We start from the raw sequence: 20,613 nt of genomic DNA, 5'->3' as shown, positions 1-20,613 counted from the left end.
TTCACAATAAGTTCAATAGTAATTGAGTTAATTTAAATTTTAAAATAAGTCTATCCTTTCTTCTCTCCAAATAAGAATCCAATTGAGCTTTCAATTGATTTACTTATACTATTATAATAGCATTGATGATATGTTGTGGAAGTTTGTTCCATGCTTCTATTATATTTGTTTTCTTAGGTAATAACCTAGGAAAGCAAATAGAAATATAAAAAAACAAACACTTAATAAAATGTTTCCTAGGATTGAATGCAAAAGGTGTAGTTTTTTTTTAGTGTCCACGGAGATTTACATTTGTTTTGGTGGTGAAGATTTGTTGAATACCAGAACAACTACATACCTATAGTGTCCAGATAAAATTTTGAAAGTCCCAATTAAGTGGTTCTTTTCTGTTGTTTTAATGTTAGTAATTTTAGTTCCTTGAGGCATATTGCCAGTCTTTCAAAGCTCTGGTACTTTTGTGAATCTTCTCTGAACCCTCTCTATTAAATCTATTTCCTTGGAAAAATAATATGGAGTCCATATTTGGAAAGCATATTCCAGGAGAGGTCGCACATATGTTTGTAATAGAGTTTGTTAATTTAATTTCAGACGACTGTTGAGCTCCATAGCGTCGTCCACCGAGGAGAAGGAGCTGTGCCTCGGAGTGCGGGCAGAGGTGAGCGGCAGCGGGGGGAGGGAGGGGGGCGGGATGCTGCGGGAGGCACACTCGCTGGACCTGTCGCGCCTCGACTCGGCCCCCGCGCGCACCACCTGCCGCTCCCTCACCCACTTCAACCTGCCCCTCTCCTACCTGCCCGCCCTGCCCCGCCCCCGCACTGCCACTATCACCACCATACCCACGCTATCCGGGAACCACGTCAACAACATTAACTTCCTAAACGGCAACGCTGGAATAGGGCTGGATGCCAACGATTGCGCCGAGATAGCGGAGGCTTGCCCCCTCCTGCGCAAGGCCAGCCTGTTGGGCCCCGACACTCTGACAGCCGACGTCAAGCAGCGCCCCGAACTCAACAGCGTCAGCTTCCCCAGCAAGAAGTGGCGGTCGCTGGAGACGATGGCCGACGCCGAGGTGGTCAGGAAAACCCCGCGCGCCTCTTTCCGCTCTTGGTTCATCGGATTATTCAACGGAAGTGGCCTCAGGACTAGCGACGGTTCTCTGCGGAAAGCCGTGCCTTTACTGGACAGGGAGTCCGCCGTGTGATCTGCTCTCGTGCAATGATGAAAAGTTAATATTTAGAAAATACTTGTATATTTTGGTGGAATAGCAGTTTGTGTACGTATATTTTAATGACATACGATACAGAAAACCTTGTTATTTCATTACTATGTGCGTGCGTGCGTGCGTTCAGAGACACTGATTCATTCATTAATGCTGATGTTAATTGAAATTTTTGGCACACAATTTTTTTAAATCCTGCCAAAATATTATATAGCCTGGCGGCGTGCAACCCACTTCACACGAGTCACTTGTGGTTTTATGAACGTCGATAATGAAAATAATGTTATTTAAGTTAAGTGAATAGTCCCGTGTACCTACGTAATAATTTCCTACCCTTTGGCCATTTTCAGCAACTTTAGTTTTGAAAGAATCTTTAATTATGTATCGTTGATCATAATGGCCCTTTAGAAAATAAGTTAGGCTAAGTTAGAAAGCTTTACACGTAGACTAAATGAAAAGGAGAATGTATGGCAAGTAATTTAAGGGTACCTGTGTAAAGTTTAGTGTTTGTTCCACATTGATTATAAAGTGAGTGACAATGACTCGTGCAGAGGAACAAGGTGTCCGTGCCATAATTACATGTTGTAATGTCCTTGTTAGGATATTATCTCCAATAAATAGAATTTGTTGCAGTTGAAATACTTAAGAGTTTTTATGCGAAGGGCGCTCATAAGCCGGCACTGGCCATGTTTTGCGTTTTTTACCGATCAAGGATGCTAAACTCTTATAATATTATTATGTGTATTGATGGCTCCTGTTTTTCTTGATTCTGTAAACATCGTAAGTCGTAGTAGTCATAGTCACAGTAGTTCCTGAGGAATCTGGAAATCCTTGAAGATCTGACTCTTGGTTTCGTATGACAATGTGTGCGAGAGATACAGAAAGAAGTTCCCACCCTTTTTAGAAGGTTCTTCCTCTGTATCATTTAACTTGCCATCCCCTGAGGTCCTTTCCTCTTCAGTTTCTGGTTCTGAAGATCTTTTTCTTCAGAAACTTAGTGAAAGATCTTTAATACCACTCTCCATTTTTATTGCATCACTAACTTGCAGATTACAGATATTTCCCGAGGACAAGCCTTGATATGATATGATATAGTATCCGATGCAGTTAGCTGTAATAAGTCACACTGATGATCTCCCCTCGAGGTATTTCTAGGAAGACTTGATCTTATTCTTGTCTTTCCTTGTATCCATTTACAAATTTGACTAAGGGGGTATTTCACTATGTCGGGCTAAATATCTGACTAGCTAGCCGTTGGATGGCTTTAAAGATCAGAATAACTTCGTTATTCAACGGCGACCGTTTCACCATTGTTGCCGAGCTTCCGGATAGATAACACTCGAAATAGTCTGGCAACATCGCAAAATGTTTGCAGTTACCCAATCTACTACAACGGCTGTCATGTTTTGCCGCAATGTCTATGGAATGCTAACGTCAACGCCAATTGACAAGTTTCCCGCCACACCGCAAAGTGTGCATTTTTTTGGTTATGTTATGTTGATTATCAGGTCATTTTAGATAGATTCGTGCCGAATTAATACATTGTTTCTTATTTTGAACACAATCAAATAATTCAGGATGGATCATACAAGCATTCAAATTCATTCGAGCTCTTAAAACTCGCGGCCTTCGCATCGCCGCCCTTTCACCTGCTTCTGTAAATCAAAAGCCTCGGTATCCATAATAATTCGCAACAAAATTCGACTCACTTCTCCGCTGTCAAACTCGGAATGTTTTGACGCCATCTTTGATTCGAGGAATAGCGCCTAACGTGAGGTTCGAGCACTGATTAGTCAAATCGAACTTTAACCCGAGCGTTAGCGTTATTCAGATATAGTGAAAACGAAAAAATGACTAATCCGCGGATTAGTGCTTAGTCAGAACATAATCAGAGATAGTGAAATACCCCCTTAGTAACTTCTTTTAATAATAATAACCTGGTTGACACTTTTATATTTTGACCATTTTTCATCACTCAAATTTAAATGATCCTCTAGTCAAGATTTAAATTGTACATTCCAAACAATCTTTAAGACCTGGGGATCAAAGAATGCTAAGATCTTGATGAAGTCATCCTTAGCTCGATAGCGCCGTACTCGTCTAATTCTCGTTGCCACTTGTTACTGCGTTTGCTACGGTTCTGCACTGCGTGGAGAGATTGCCAGACGCCATTGATACTTGGTCAATTAAGTACAAATCAGCGCTTACATAACATGGAGTTCCACTAAACAACAAATGACAAATGTGATGAAATACTTTATCACAATCAATAGCACAAATTTATTGAAATTAAGATTATAAAATATGAATATTATCAGGAACTGTTCCTGTTCACATACTTCATTAGTGACACTCTTCTATACGGAATGTGTAGAAATATTTATATCATTATTGATACTACGCAGAGTTGAAATGAAGTCATAGTGCGTATAAGTTAATGTTAATTGTTGTGCTCCCCCTCAGGTGAAAGTGCAATGTGTGTTAGATCAGACTCCGACTCCAGGAGAAGGTATCTTTTGTCCGCACAGTTCTACTTAGTCTGTGGAGGATTCCTATAACCGATAACCGATAGAGAAACTTCAAATATTATATTATGTTTTTACCTAAACAAGCCGCCACTTGTGACGGACGCTGTTTCAAAACCAATGAACTTCCGCCGATTTCCCAATTAATAGGAATATTTAATGAGTGAAAAGAAAAAAGGTTGAATATTGACTAAGAATTATTGAATGATTTGACTAATTTTTCCAATTGAAATGTTTTTATTTGTTTTAAATGGAAAAATGAGTTTTCATTTATATCTATTCCAATTAGTAGTATGTAGTACTATTCAATATGTAAAAAGAATAACTTACATAATGACTGTGTACTGAGTTGAGTGATTTGACTAGTTTTTTCATTTGAAATGGAAAAATGAATGGCTGTGAAATAAATCATATAATAAACAAACATGTCAGATGTAAATATACAATATAATATCATCCATACCAAGATTTTAGTAATCTATTTCACATTAAAGTTATAATTAGTTTAAAACTTTCCCAAGTCAAGAGTGAAGTGACGGTCACTAGCCATAGTAGGTTAACAATAGCACTAACAGTAACAATACTTAATATTATTAAGTTATTTGGCCATTTATAGATTTCCATAAAAGTGTTTTGTGTATAAAGCATATCATCTCACTTTAAGTATTTCATATAAATATTATTATATCATGTGCTGTTGTATATTTTTATGTACTTTGTTAATGTGGTCCAAATTGTGAAAAGAAAATGTAAATAGACAATCTAGTATAATGTTGTTTACAAATTACATACAACTAAATATATTTTATTGAAAACATTCTTTATTCAATTTTAATATTAAAAACATAATAATAATATGTATTACAATACCTTCTAGGACAGAACTTCATCACAATTCACAATCTAGAAAAGTTCTTCATTATCACTCTCATTATTGTACTAATGATATAATAATCTACGACAAGACTTCAATATCACTCTCATTATTGTTCTAATCTAGGACAGGACTTCATCATCACTGTCATCATTGTTGGGCGACATCGCCTCTATTCGATCATCGCGCTTCTCCTTGTAATGCAAGATCAGGACCAGCAGGGTGATAACCCCGCAGAGGCCAGTGATGACGAAGACGCTCTTGAGGATGAGTTTGCTGGGAGTGACGAAGAGCTGCGCCCTCCAGCGTGCGGGGTCGGAAGGGGGCCAGGGGATGACCACCACCTGCGAGTTGGGAATGAGCTGCGTCCAGGTGCGCGAGCGGTTGGACAGGCCCACGGTGAGCGTGTCCACAAAGTTGGGCGTGCGATCCAACCCAAAGATGGAGAAGGGAAGGTTCAGCACAAAGTACGCTGACTGCGGCAGCTGTACGCACACGCCGGAGCGCGGCAGCCCATCTTGGGATAGCGTGTTGTACGATATCTTAGGCCCCGGTAAATTTGTTCCTGCGACAAACAAAATAATCTATACATTTATTTATATAAAGAGGAGTGCATCTGGAAATGGCGGGGATATCAGCTAGTTTATATTATATAAAACAAACAGGATTTCCAAGTGAGTCAGGCACAGTTAGGGAATGCAATCCCGCAAGAAAATGTCAATCCAGGTATTTGCGGGACTGAACAATCTTAGTCCCGCTAGATCCAGGTATTTGCGGGATCCAGCAGAGTGGACTTAGATATCTAATCAACCGTATAATAAAGACTTAATACCTCGATCTACCAACCTTGTTTTTAGAGTTTTAAATTTATACCTATAATAAAACAAGTTCTTTGGGACATTTTAAATGATTTATTAAAAGGTATACCTTTAGTTAGACATAGGTAAAGTTTAAGTCATAAATTGACAAAGAATAAGATAAGACATAAATTTACATAACATACCCGCCTCGGAACAGACTTTGTCTAGTGAGGTGGGTAAAAGAAATCTATGTACACAAATGAAAATAAAATAAACGCCCAGATTGCCGGCACTGAAACTGAAATTGAACTGAAACTTAAAATTAAACAATTAGTCCAGTCAGTGGGGGATAAAAAAGGGCTCCACCTTGCAAAAGGTTAGGTAGTAGCGATTTTCACATATGTTGTTAAGATTGGGACTCTAAAGAAAAAAAAAAGTTTTCGACCTTGGGGGGGTCGAGCTCGATCCGCCATCTTGGATTGAAGGTGCCAAAATTTGGTTTTTTCAAAATAATTGTGAAGTGGTCGTTTTTACAACCAAATTGTTTAAAGAAAACTTAAAGACAACTAAATTACCTACATTTTTTGTGGAAAGTTTTTTTTTGTAAGTCTAATAGATAACGAGTTACAGCGGTTGAAAGAACAAAATTTTGACAAAAAATTGTAAAAGTCCAGTTTTCTTGATAAATTTTGTACGAACATATTACACAATATCATTTTAACGTATTTCTACGTTACAATATACTTATATAGCATCATTCGTGTACTCGATGACGTTGATTTGTTATAGTGGGATCCTAGTCTACAGCTGACTTGGCAACACTGATTGAGTCCTGGTTACAGGACGTTGCCTGGATGCTCATGTCTGCAGATGTTCTTTTCGATGAAACAATGCCAGTTCAAGTTTCACAAGAACGATTTTTAGCCACTGAAAATAACAAAGTCCGTCTGATTTTGATGCTTACAAAGCAATTTATACAGGATGATTTTACAGTTAAGCAGGCTGAAGAAGATGCTGATGAGTTGATTGTCAATACTGCGATTTCCTTGTGTTCATCATATGACGCTGTTTTCATTATTGGCGAAGACGTTGATCTCCTAGTTCTGCTGACAGCATTAGCACCACCCAAAAGTAGTATATATCTTCACAAACCCGGGAGAGGCAAAACTTTTGAAAGACTTTGTTCCGCGAATAGTGTGAAATACAAAGAGGCGGCTGAGAATATTCTGTTTCTTCATGGCATTTAGCGGCTGCGATACAACATCGTCCTTCTTCAACCAAGGAAAAACAAAATTTTGTTCGCTTGTGCAAAACGACACAAGACTCAATGCCATGATATGAATCTTCAAACAACATGATGCAACACCAGAAGACATAGCAGTTGCAAGAACACGCTTTCTTGTTGCTTTGTACGGGGGTGACATGGATAAGGAAACCTTGGAAGAAGTCCGCTACAAACGTTTCGCAAAGTCGACAACAAAAAGCAAAATCAATCTTGCCTCTTTGCCACCAACGAACGACGCTGCACGGTACCATGCATTTAGAACGTACCACCAAGTCCAAAAATGGTATGCAATCCAAAAAAATCCAGAAACTGGGGCTGGAAACGTGACACCAACGGGCTTGTTCCAGTAAGAATGACAAAGAAACCAGCACCCGAGACTTTATTAAAATTTATTTCATGCAATTGTAAAAAAGGAAGCGGCGTTGCATATAGCTGCACGAAAGCTGGATTGAAGTGTTCTATTGTATGTGGGTGCTGTAATGGTCAAACATGCTGAAATTCGCTAGAGGTTCACATCGATGTCGAGGACGAAGAAGAAGAGATGTTGTCAATGAAAGCCCAGAATCTCAGTATCACAGGCAATGAGTTAGATGATGACATTGGTGACGAAGACTGTTATTAAGTAACATAATTTATAGTAACATAATTCATAGTAATGTAACATAATTTCGAAATCTACCATAGCTGGTATATCTGTGGAGTAGACCTACTGGAGATACCACAATAAAAAAATGCGCCACGTTCTATACCTCATGGTGGTGTGGAAATGAGTTTACAAAATTATTATAATTATGTAATGAATAACCCGAAAAAATTACAAAGTTGGGAATTTCATCATTTTTTAGAAAATTATTCACATTTCCGCCACTGTAACTCGTTACCTATTAGACTTACAAAAAAAAACTTTTCACAAAAAATGTAGGTAATTTAGTTGTCTTTAAGTTTGCTCTTAACAATTTGGTTGTAAAAACGACCACTTCACAATTATTTTGAAAAAAAACAAATTTTGGCACCTTCAATCCAAGATGGCGGGTCGAGCTCGACCCTCCCAAGGTCGAAAACTTTTTTTTTTCCTTAGAGTCCCAATCTTAACAACATATATCAAAATCGCTACTACCTAACCTTTTGCAAGGTAAAACTCCCCACTGACTGGACTAAATAACGTTCACACGTATTAATTGTGTCATCTGATAAACGGCTTCTGATATTGGACACAAGGTAGCCAGCGGCTGAAAAAGCTCGTCCAGCTTCCACGCTGGTTGGCACAATAGTCATTAGCGCATTGTAAGTGAATTGAAGGTATGTGCCTTTTAATCCACCGGACTCGAATTAATTCAGAGTAAGTGAGGGTAAATCTGTAGTTGCTCTCTTTCAGCTTTAAAAGATCTTGAATAACCATCATTTTTAGTGTCTTGCCGTAATTCATAAGCATTAATTTGATAGAATTAGACGATGTTAAACCCCCGGCTTTAAAAAGATCTCGCAAATCCGACGAGGTACAGAAAACTCGGAATGGTAAACCATCTTTAGACACCATTCGTGATACCCTCTTTTCGACGGTATTGTTTTCGCTTGAAAAATGGTCAGTGATTTTATTTGTTGATGGTTGAGGTTCACAATGAGCCGATGTGGAAGAACTGATGTAGAAGTTTCTCTGTAATCCTGCCAGTCCAGCGGGATCCCGGTATTTCGGGATTGCATTCCCTAGGCAAAGTACATCCAGGTTTGGTCCTGAGCCAAATGACACCTCAAACCAGAAGACCCGAAGGCCTACATTGGTGATTAATGTAATGGTTCATATTTAGGTTACTGATAGGTTAACTGGCAAGGTGTTAGGTATTATCGGCGCCCAGAGCCGACTGATTCTTTACCTAGAAAGAAGGAGGAAGGTCACTGTCTACATGAGATTTCAGAAAACTAACCTCTTTTCCCACCCACTAAAGAAGAATTTTGATCCTGCTTGATGAAATTTTGCACACTTGACGATCAAAATAAAAGGAAAATTACTGTCGACATACATCTGATTTTGAAAAAACTCTGTGTAAAGTTCTCTCGGACTTCAGTTAGTTTCAAATAAATATCGTCGTAAATTTGACAGTAAAAAGATGAAAATGAATATTCTAATCATCATCAATCAATCAAATTGGTATACTTAGGGCGGGTTGTTTCGGAGAATTTGAACAATTCATCAAATTTCAACGTTCATTTTCGGGTTCTGTGAAAGACTTATTCAAGTTCTGTTTTTACATCATTGTAGGCTAGTTGCTTGACAAAACTGAAATAAAAACAGAACTTGAAAAAATCTTTCACAGAACTTGAAAATGAACGTTGAAATTTGATGAATTGTTCAGATTCTCCAAAACAACCCGTCCTTAGTAACCTGTTTTATGGATTTTGGAAACATCGAAAATAGTCATCCCACGGGTCAGTAAGAAATCCACAAAAACCGAGATGTAAGGATGCGGTACTCAAACATGCTGAATTGTCGTTCCAAGGGTCAGTAAGAAATCCACAAAAACCGAGATGTAAGGATGCGGTACTCAAACATGCTGAATTGTCGTTCCAAGGGTCAGTAAGAAATCCACAAAAACCGAGATGTAAGGATGCGGTACTCAAACATGCTGAATTGTCGTTCCAAGGGTCAGTAAGAAATCCACAAAAACCGAGATGTAAGGATGCGGTACTCAAACATGCTGAATTGTCGTTCCAAGGGTCAGTAAGAAATCCACAAAAACCGAGATGTAAGGATGCGGTACTCAAACATGCTGAATTGTCGTTCCAAGGGTCAGTAAGAAATCCACAAAAACCGAGATGTAAGGATGCGGTACTCAAACATGCTGAATTGTCGTTCCAAGGGTCAGTAAGAAATCCACAAAAACCGAGATGTAAGGATGCGGTACTCAAACATGCTGAATTGTCGTTCCAAGGGTCAGTAAGAAATCCACAAAAACCGAGATGTAAGGATGCGGTACTCAAACATGCTGAATTGTCGTTCCAAGGGTCAGTAAGAAATCCACAAAAACCGAGATGTAAGGATGCGGTACTCAAACATGCTGAATTGTCGTTCCAAGGGTCAGTAAGAAATCCACAAAAACCGAGATGTAAGGATGCGGTACTCAAACATGCTGAATTGTCGTTCCAAGGGTCAGTAAGAAATCCACAAAAACCGAGATGTAAGGATGCGGTACTCAAACATGCTGAATTGTCGTTCCAAGGGTCAGTAAGAAATCCACAAAAACCGAGATGTAAGGATGCGGTACTCAAACATGCTGAATTGTCGTTCCAAGGGTCAGTAAGAAATCCACAAAAACCGAGATGTAAGGATGCGGTACTCAAACATGCTGAATTGTCGTTCCAAGGGTCAGTAAGAAATCCACAAAAACCGAGATGTAAGGATGCGGTACTCAAACATGCTGAATTGTCGTTCCAAGGGTCAGTAAGAAATCCACAAAAACCGAGATGTAAGGATGCGGTACTCAAACATGCTGAATTGTCGTTCCAAGGGTCAGTAAGAAATCCACAAAAACCGAGATGTAAGGATGCGGTACTCAAACATGCTGAATTGTCGTTCCAAGGGTCAGTAAGAAATCCACAAAAACCGAGATGTAAGGATGCGGTACTCAAACATGCTGAATTGTCGTTCCAAGGGTCAGTAAGAAATCCACAAAAACCGAGATGTAAGGATGCGGTACTCAAACATGCTGAATTGTCGTTCCAAGGGTCAGTAAGAAATCCACAAAAACCGAGATGTAAGGATGCGGTACTCAAACATGCTGAATTGTCGTTCCAAGGGTCAGTAAGAAATCCACAAAAACCGAGATGTAAGGATGCGGTACTCAAACATGCTGAATTGTCGTTCCAAGGGTCAGTAAGAAATCCACAAAAACCGAGATGTAAGGATGCGGTACTCAAACATGCTGAATTGTCGTTCCAAGGGTCAGTAAGAAATCCACAAAAACCGAGATGTAAGGATGCGGTACTCAAACATGCTGAATTGTCGTTCCAAGGGTCAGTAAGAAATCCACAAAAACCGAGATGTAAGGATGCGGTACTCAAACATGCTGAATTGTCGTTCCAAGGGTCAGTAAGAAATCCACAAAAACCGAGATGTAAGGATGCGGTACTCAAACATGCTGAATTGTCGTTCCAAGGGTCAGTAAGAAATCCACAAAAACCGAGATGTAAGGATGCGGTACTCAAACATGCTGAATTGTCGTTCCAAGGGTCAGTAAGAAATCCACAAAAACCGAGATGTAAGGATGCGGTACTCAAACATGCTGAATTGTCGTTCCAAGGGTCAGTAAGAAATCCACAAAAACCGAGATGTAAGGATGCGGTACTCAAACATGCTGAATTGTCGTTCCAAGGGTCAGTAAGAAATCCACAAAAACCGAGATGTAAGGATGCGGTACTCAAACATGCTGAATTGTCGTTCCAAGGGTCAGTAAGAAATCCACAAAAACCGAGATGTAAGGATGCGGTACTCAAACATGCTGAATTGTCGTTCCAAGGGTCAGTAAGAAATCCACAAAAACCGAGATGTAAGGATGCGGTACTCAAACATGCTGAATTGTCGTTCCAAGGGTCAGTAAGAAATCCACAAAAACCGAGATGTAAGGATGCGGTACTCAAACATGCTGAATTGTCGTTCCAAGGGTCAGTAAGAAATCCACAAAAACCGAGATGTAAGGATGCGGTACTCAAACATGCTGAATTGTCGTTCCAAGGGTCAGTAAGAAATCCACAAAAACCGAGATGTAAGGATGCGGTACTCAAACATGCTGAATTGTCGTTCCAAGGGTCAGTAAGAAATCCACAAAAACCGAGATGTAAGGATGCGGTACTCAAACATGCTGAATTGTCGTTCCAAGGGTCAGTAAGAAATCCACAAAAACCGAGATGTAAGGATGCGGTACTCAAACATGCTGAATTGTCGTTCCAAGGGTCAGTAAGAAATCCACAAAAACCGAGATGTAAGGATGCGGTACTCAAACATGCTGAATTGTCGTTCCAAGGGTCAGTAAGAAATCCACAAAAACCGAGATGTAAGGATGCGGTACTCAAACATGCTGAATTGTCGTTCCAAGGGTCAGTAAGAAATCCACAAAAACCGAGATGTAAGGATGCAGTACTCAAACATGCTGAATTGTCGTTCCAAGGGTCAGTAAGAAATCCACAAAAACCGAGATGTAAGGATGCGGTACTCAAACATGCTGAATTGTCGTTCCAAGGGTCAGTAAGAAATCCACAAAAACCGAGATGTAAGGATGCGGTACTCAAACATGCTGAATTGTCGTTCCAAGGGTCAGTAAGAAATCCACAAAAACCGAGATGTAAGGATGCGGTACTCAAACATGCTGAATTGTCGTTCCAAGGGTCAGTAAGAAATCCACAAAAACCGAGATGTAAGGATGCGGTACTCAAACATGCTGAATTGTCGTTCCAAGGGTCAGTAAGAAATCCACAAAAACCGAGATGTAAGGATGCGGTACTCAAACATGCTGAATTGTCGTTCCAAGGGTCAGTAAGAAATCCACAAAAACCGAGATGTAAGGATGCGGTACTCAAACATGCTGAATTGTCGTTCCAAGGGTCAGTAAGAAATCCACAAAAACCGAGATGTAAGGATGCGGTACTCAAACATGCTGAATTGTCGTTCCAAGGGTCAGTAAGAAATCCACAAAAACCGAGATGTAAGGATGCGGTACTCAAACATGCTGAATTGTCGTTCCAAGGGTCAGTAAGAAATCCACAAAAACCGAGATGTAAGGATGCGGTACTCAAACATGCTGAATTGTCGTTCCAAGGGTCAGTAAGAAATCCACAAAAACCGAGATGTAAGGATGCGGTACTCAAACATGCTGAATTGTCGTTCCAAGGGTCAGTAAGAAATCCACAAAAACCGAGATGTAAGGATGCGGTACTCAAACATGCTGAATTGTCGTTCCAAGGGTCAGTAAGAAATCCACAAAAACCGAGATGTAAGGATGCGGTACTCAAACATGCTGAATTGTCGTTCCAAGGGTCAGTAAGAAATCCACAAAAACCGAGATGTAAGGATGCGGTACTCAAACATGCTGAATTGTCGTTCCAAGGGTCAGTAAGAAATCCACAAAAACCGAGATGTAAGGATGCGGTACTCAAACATGCTGAATTGTCGTTCCAAGGGTCAGTAAGAAATCCACAAAAACCGAGATGTAAGGATGCGGTACTCAAACATGCTGAATTGTCGTTCCAAGGGTCAGTAAGAAATCCACAAAAACCGAGATGTAAGGATGCGGTACTCAAACATGCTGAATTGTCGTTCCAAGGGTCAGTAAGAAATCCACAAAAACCGAGATGTAAGGATGCGGTACTCAAACATGCTGAATTGTCGTTCCAAGGGTCAGTAAGAAATCCACAAAAACCGAGATGTAAGGATGCAGTACTCAAACATGCTGAATTGTCGTTCCAAGGGTCAGTAAGAAATCCACAAAAACCGAGATGTAAGGATGCGGTACTCAAACATGCTGAATTGTCGTTCCAAGGGTCAGTAAGAAATCCACAAAAACCGAGATGTAAGGATGCGGTACTCAAACATGCTGAATTGTCGTTCCAAGGGTCAGTAAGAAATCCACAAAAACCGAGATGTAAGGATGCGGTACTCAAACATGCTGAATTGTCGTTCCAAGGGTCAGTAAGAAATCCACAAAAACCGAGATGTAAGGATGCGGTACTCAAACATGCTGAATTGTCGTTCCAAGGGTCAGTAAGAAATCCACAAAAACCGAGATGTAAGGATGCGGTACTCAAACATGCTGAATTGTCGTTCCAAGGGTCAGTAAGAAATCCACAAAAACCGAGATGTAAGGATGCGGTACTCAAACATGCTGAATTGTCGTTCCAAGGGTCAGTAAGAAATCCACAAAAACCGAGATGTAAGGATGCGGTACTCAAACATGCTGAATTGTCGTTCCAAGGGTCAGTAAGAAATCCACAAAAACCGAGATGTAAGGATGCGGTACTCAAACATGCTGAATTGTCGTTCCAAGGGTCAGTAAGAAATCCACAAAAACCGAGATGTAAGGATGCGGTACTCAAACATGCTGAATTGTCGTTCCAAGGGTCAGTAAGAAATCCACAAAAACCGAGATGTAAGGATGCGGTACTCAAACATGCTGAATTGTCGTTCCAAGGGTCAGTAAGAAATCCACAAAAACCGAGATGTAAGGATGCGGTACTCAAACATGCTGAATTGTCGTTCCAAGGGTCAGTAAGAAATCCACAAAAACCGAGATGTAAGGATGCGGTACTCAAACATGCTGAATTGTCGTTCCAAGGGTCAGTAAGAAATCCACAAAAACCGAGATGTAAGGATGCGGTACTCAAACATGCTGAATTGTCGTTCCAAGGGTCAGTAAGAAATCCACAAAAACCGAGATGTAAGGATGCGGTACTCAAACATGCTGAATTGTCGTTCCAAGGGTCAGTAAGAAATCCACAAAAACCGAGATGTAAGGATGCGGTACTCAAACATGCTGAATTGTCGTTCCAAGGGTCAGTAAGAAATCCACAAAAACCGAGATGTAAGGATGCGGTACTCAAACATGCTGAATTGTCGTTCCAAGGGTCAGTAAGAAATCCACAAAAACCGAGATGTAAGGATGCGGTACTCAAACATGCTGAATTGTCGTTCCAAGGGTCAGTAAGAAATCCACAAAAACCGAGATGTAAGGATGCGGTACTCAAACATGCTGAATTGTCGTTCCAAGGGTCAGTAAGAAATCCACAAAAACCGAGATGTAAGGATGCGGTACTCAAACATGCTGAATTGTCGTTCCAAGGGTCAGTAAGAAATCCACAAAAACCGAGATGTAAGGATGCGGTACTCAAACATGCTGAATTGTCGTTCCAAGGGTCAGTAAGAAATCCACAAAAACCGAGATGTAAGGATGCGGTACTCAAACATGCTGAATTGTCGTTCCAAGGGTCAGTAAGAAATCCACAAAAACCGAGATGTAAGGATGCGGTACTCAAACATGCTGAATTGTCGTTCCAAGGGTCAGTAAGAAATCCACAAAAACCGAGATGTAAGGATGCGGTACTCAAACATGCTGAATTGTCGTTCCAAGGGTCAGTAAGAAATCCACAAAAACCGAGATGTAAGGATGCGGTACTCAAACATGCTGAATTGTCGTTCCAAGGGTCAGTAAGAAATCCACAAAAACCGAGATGTAAGGATGCGGTACTCAAACATGCTGAATTGTCGTTCCAAGGGTCAGTAAGAAATCCACAAAAACCGAGATGTAAGGATGCAGTACTCAAACATGCTGAATTGTCGTTCCAAGGGTCAGTAAGAAATCCACAAAAACCGAGATGTAAGGATGCGGTACTCAAACATGCTGAATTGTCGTTCCAAGGGTCAGTAAGAAATCCACAAAAACCGAGATGTAAGGATGCGGTACTCAAACATGCTGAATTGTCGTTCCAAGGGTCAGTAAGAAATCCACAAAAACCGAGATGTAAGGATGCGGTACTCAAACATGCTGAATTGTCGTTCCAAGGGTCAGTAAGAAATCCACAAAAACCGAGATGTAAGGATGCGGTACTCAAACATGCTGAATTGTCGTTCCAAGGGTCAGTAAGAAATCCACAAAAACCGAGATGTAAGGATGCGGTACTCAAACATGCTGAATTGTCGTTCCAAGGGTCAGTAAGAAATCCACAAAAACCGAGATGTAAGGATGCGGTACTCAAACATGCTGAATTGTCGTTCCAAGGGTCAGTAAGAAATCCACAAAAACCGAGATGTAAGGATGCGGTACTCAAACATGCTGAATTGTCGTTCCAAGGGTCAGTAAGAAATCCACAAAAACCGAGATGTAAGGATGCGGTACTCAAACATGCTGAATTGTCGTTCCAAGGGTCAGTAAGAAATCCACAAAAACCGAGATGTAAGGATGCGGTACTCAAACATGCTGAATTGTCGTTCCAAGGGTCAGTAAGAAATCCACAAAAACCGAGATGTAAGGATGCGGTACTCAAACATGCTGAATTGTCGTTCCAAGGGTCAGTAAGAAATCCACAAAAACCGAGATGTAAGGATGCGGTACTCAAACATGCTGAATTGTCGTTCCAAGGGTCAGTAAGAAATCCACAAAAACCGAGATGTAAGGATGCAGTACTCAAACATGCTGAATTGTCGTTCCAAGGGTCAGTAAGAAATCCACAAAAACCGAGATGTAAGGATGCGGTACTCAAACATGCTGAATTGTCGTTCCAAGGGTCAGTAAGAAATCCACAAAAACCGAGATGTAAGGATGCGGTACTCAAACATGCTGAATTGTCGTTCCAAGGGTCAGTAAGAAATCCACAAAAACCGAGATGTAAGGATGCGGTACTCAAACATGCTGAATTGTCGTTCCAAGGGTCAGTAAGAAATCCACAAAAACCGAGATGTAAGGATGCGGTACTCAAACATGCTGAATTGTCGTTCCAAGGGTCAGTAAGAAATCCACAAAAACCGAGATGTAAGGATGCGGTACTCAAACATGCTGAATTGTCGTTCCAAGGGTCAGTAAGAAATCCACAAAAACCGAGATGTAAGGATGCGGTACTCAAACATGCTGAATTGTCGTTCCAAGGGTCAGTAAGAAATCCACAAAAACCGAGATGTAAGGATGCGGTACTCAAACATGCTGAATTGTCGTTCCAAGGGTCAGTAAGAAATCCACAAAAACCGAGATGTAAGGATGCGGTACTCAAACATGCTGAATTGTCGTTCCAAGGGTCAGTAAGAAATCCACAAAAACCGAGATGTAAGGATGCGGTACTCAAACATGCTGAATTGTCGTTCCAAGGGTCAGTAAGAAATCCACAAAAACCGAGATGTAAGGATGCGGTACTCAAACATGCTGAATTGTCGTTCCAAGGGTCAGTAAGAAATCCACAAAAACCGAGATGTAAGGATGCGGTACTCAAACATGCTGAATTGTCGTTCCAAGGGTCAGTAAGAAATCCACAAAAACCGAGATGTAAGGATGCGGTACTCAAACATGCTGAATTGTCGTTCCAAGGGTCAGTAAGAAATCCACAAAAACCGAGATGTAAGGATGCGGTACTCAAACATGCTGAATTGTCGTTCCAAGGGTCAGTAAGAAATCCACAAAAACCGAGATGTAAGGATGCGGTACTCAAACATGCTGAATTGTCGTTCCAAGGGTCAGTAAGAAATCCACAAAAACCGAGATGTAAGGATGCGGTACTCAAACATGCTGAATTGTCGTTCCAAGGGTCAGTAAGAAATCCACAAAAACCGAGATGTAAGGATGCGGTACTCAAACATGCTGAATTGTCGTTCCAAGGGTCAGTAAGAAATCCACAAAAACCGAGATGTAAGGATGCGGTACTCAAACATGCTGAATTGTCGTTCCAAGGGTCAGTAAGAAATCCACAAAAACCGAGATGTAAGGATGCGGTACTCAAACATGCTGAATTGTCGTTCCAAGGGTCAGTAAGAAATCCACAAAAACCGAGATGTAAGGATGCGGTACTCAAACATGCTGAATTGTCGTTCCAAGGGTCAGTAAGAAATCCACAAAAACCGAGATGTAAGGATGCGGTACTCAAACATGCTGAATTGTCGTTCCAAGGGTCAGTAAGAAATCCACAAAAACCGAGATGTAAGGATGCGGTACTCAAACATGCTGAATTGTCGTTCCAAGGGTCAGTAAGAAATCCACAAAAACCGAGATGTAAGGATGCGGTACTCAAACATGCTGAATTGTCGTTCCAAGGGTCAGTAAGAAATCCACAAAAACCGAGATGTAAGGATGCGGTACTCAAACATGCTGAATTGTCGTTCCAAGGGTCAGTAAGAAATCCACAAAAACCGAGATGTAAGGATGCGGTACTCAAACATGCTGAATTGTCGTTCCAAGGGTCAGTAAGAAATCCACAAAAACCGAGATGTAAGGATGCGGTACTCAAACATGCTGAATTGTCGTTCCAAGGGTCAGTAAGAAATCCACAAAAACCGAGATGTAAGGATGCGGTACTCAAACATGCTGAATTGTCGTTCCAAGGGTCAGTAAGAAATCCACAAAAACCGAGATGTAAGGATGCGGTACTCAAACATGCTGAATTGTCGTTCCAAGGGTCAGTAAGAAATCCACAAAAACCGAGATGTAAGGATGCGGTACTCAAACATGCTGAATTGTCGTTCCAAGGGTCAGTAAGAAATCCACAAAAACCGAGATGTAAGGATGCGGTACTCAAACATGCTGAATTGTCGTTCCAAGGGTCAGTAAGAAATCCACAAAAACCGAGATGTAAGGATGCGGTACTCAAACATGCTGAATTGTCGTTCCAAGGGTCAGTAAGAAATCCACAAAAACCGAGATGTAAGGATGCGGTACTCAAACATGCTGAATTGTCGTTCCAAGGGTCAGTAAGAAATCCACAAAAACCGAGATGTAAGGATGCGGTACTCAAACATGCTGAATTGTCGTTCCAAGGGTCAGTAAGAAATCCACAAAAACCGAGTTTTAAGGATGTAGTAGTCAAATAATCAATTTAAATATATTTTTAATCAGGGATTGAAGATATCACCGGATCGATGTACGGCACATTTTGTGCTGTTTTGAGTTGAGTATGCAGTATTACTGTGCGCCACATTTTCCTGAAGTCAGTAGTTGGAAATTCCACCAACTGACGAGCTACAGCAGGTTAAAAAACGTCCTGTGGTAGAAAACTGTTTTTCTCAGTTCCCGTAAAATCAACAAAATGTTCCAGACACTATTATTCATTCTGGCAAATGAGTTCACTGTTTGAAGATGGAAATACATATTTACCATAAGTGCCCTTTTTCTTTCCTAGAGCGCCAACTGTAACTGGAACCTTTTTATTAGTCAGCCCCGTCAGAACCATGACCTTCATAAAGTTAGCATCGTAATCCAAACTGTTCTTCATGGCGCCCACACTGTACTCCTTAGTGGTGGTGTTCTGCTGCACCAGGATGAAGTCCAACACTCCGTCCTGGTAGAAGTCATAGAACACGGAGAGAATGGTCCCCTTCCCAAAGGGCTCCAGGGCGCCCCACTGGATGGTGTATGTCCTGGCAAAGGGACACGCCGCACAAGGGACATTTTGCAACAGAAAGGCTTGCGGTTCCGAAAGCGCGTCTTGCTGCAGACTGACCAGGAGGTCAGGGTAGCCGTCCATGTTGTAATCTCCTCCACGCATAGTTATAGTATCTCTATACATCTCACCGTTGGGAGGGGAAAATCCCCACTCCTTTAGGTTTTTATCCTTAAAGTCAATATTCAAAGTTTTCCAAACAGAATCATCATTGATCATAATGCTGCTGCTGCGACAATCCTTGTCAAAGCAAATGGGAAGTAGAAGATATAACTTTCCTGACAGTTCCACGTCCAGGTACAAGGATTGGCCGATGTGGCCTGACACTCCAATGGGCATCTCTATCTTGTTGTTGAGGATGAACCCCGGCTTGGTCACGTCTCCGATCCACACCTCGAAGGAGGTGGGGGAGGTGATGAGCAGGTCTGAGGCGTAGTCCCCGTCTATATCAAGGAACGAGTTGGAATGAGGGAGACGCACTTCGTGGTAGCTGTCTTCGCTGAGCGGGATTTCCTCGGGAAGAGTTCGGTTGTGATTGAACACCCAGAATGACCTGATGTTGTCCACGCTAACCCCGAACAAGTCAATTATCATATCTTGGTTGTAATCCATAGCTAACGGATGGCCCACGGTGGTGATCACCGAGGGTAGATCGAGCAGGGAGCAATTCAAACTGTCTTCTCCTCCCCAGATGATGCGAATATCGTGATTTCTCGATGGTTTGTCTCTTTGGGTAATATTTTGAGTGGTTATTAGGACATCCATGAAGGCGTCCCCGTCAAAGTCCCCCGGGACAACGCTAGTTACCCTGTATTCCGTGAAAACACACTTCAGTCCGACTCCCGGACGAAGAAGCGGCTCCTTTTCACTTGCCAGGAATATTTCCAGCGTTTTTCCTTCATCTCTAAGCATGAAGATATCTGTTAACTCATCAGAATTAAAATCGCCAAATGCCGCCGGTAATGCATTTCGATCTTTGCCAAACACATTTATAGAAATGTCATTGGAACTCGTTTGGGGCACAGAAACCAGGATACAAATCATCAGGGCTAAAAACATCTTTCCACCAATCCATTCCATTTCTTTATTCACCTTAAAATAATAAACAAATGATATGATCTGTGTATCAACTGGGTTAATAGTCGAAGACGAACAATATATTATCTTCAATATTTATTGTAAAAATAGTTACCTCTGCATTATTAAACTCTTCAAATATATTTTTTACAAAAGGTATTGTATTGCTTGAAACTACAGTAATTGACAGTAATTACTCTAAAACTTTTAATTCTGTAAAAACAATAAAATAAAATGACAGTGACAACAGATGAAACGAACCATAATAAACAACCATAGATATTTTACCAATCTCTGACATAAATAATCATAGACATAGACAATAACTTTTTATATAAGTTCCATCCAGGAGGCCCTTAGGAAAAAAATTCCTCAGGGCCTATGTCATCTTGGGGATGCTGTGTGAAGGGTCTTTTAGGGAAAGGAAAGAGAGGAAGTTCTGGGAAGGAAAAGGTATGAGAGGTGGGTAGGAATCTGGGATCAACGTGTCCAGGAGTGACGGACTTATGAATCGATCCCTCCCGATCCAACCCACCAAGCAGTAGGTGGGCAAACGCATCCTCCGCCAAGACCTAGACAAACCTCACCCTATGAACCCGGGCGCTCTGCTAAGTCACAAACGAAGCAAACCACTTGTAGTGATCTAGGTCAGGGGTGTTGGTTATAAAATAAATGGTTCCTGGGGAGGCGGTATCCATTTCAGCCTCCCAAATTGT

The 20,613-nt window shown here is 41.1% G+C and overlaps 2 protein-coding genes across 2 annotated transcripts in view; one reads left to right on the top strand and one right to left on the bottom strand.

The window, feature by feature from the left end:
- Positions 1-3,865, top strand: part of LOC149408914 (receptor-type guanylate cyclase Gyc76C-like) — a 149,264-nt gene extending 145,399 nt beyond the window's left edge. The window contains exon 24 of the mRNA XM_089650313.1: positions 589-3,865. Coding sequence (XP_089506439.1) covers positions 589-1,201 — 613 coding nt within the window. The 3' untranslated portion in view covers positions 1,202-3,865. The remainder of the gene's footprint in view (positions 1-588) is intronic.
- A 723-nt stretch (positions 3,866-4,588) lies between these two features.
- LOC149408913 (T-cell immunomodulatory protein-like) lies at positions 4,589-20,162 on the bottom strand. The gene is made up of 3 exons (XM_089650314.1): positions 20,013-20,162; positions 18,535-19,912; positions 4,589-5,183 (listed from the first exon to the last, which is right to left on the bottom strand). Exons 2-3 carry the CDS (start codon positions 19,898-19,900, stop codon positions 4,741-4,743), a joined length of 1,809 nt encoding a protein of 602 aa, XP_089506440.1. The 5' UTR covers positions 19,901-19,912; positions 20,013-20,162; the 3' UTR covers positions 4,589-4,740.
- Positions 20,163-20,613: the final 451 nt, after the last annotated feature.

Source organism: Hesperophylax consimilis, unplaced genomic scaffold (assembly GCF_061612785.1).
Source record: "Hesperophylax consimilis isolate HC1 unplaced genomic scaffold, BYU_Hcon_1.0 scaffold_42, whole genome shotgun sequence".
NCBI classification, from domain to species: domain Eukaryota; kingdom Metazoa; phylum Arthropoda; class Insecta; order Trichoptera; family Limnephilidae; genus Hesperophylax; species Hesperophylax consimilis.
Note: the sequence above shows the minus strand (reverse complement) of the source record. Positions and strands in the feature narration are given on the sequence as shown.

What these genes read in the sequence shown, in the direction of transcription:
- LOC149408913 (XM_089650314.1), bottom strand. Translation starts at nt 19,900, where the DNA reads ATGGAATGGATTGGTGGAAAGATGTTTTTAGCCCTGATGATTTGTATC. An exon ending in AAAGAAAAAGGGCACTTATG is followed by an intron (nt 5,184 to 18,534) that starts GTAAATATGTAT and finishes TGTTTGTCGCAG; the next exon opens with GAACAAATTTACCGGGGCCT.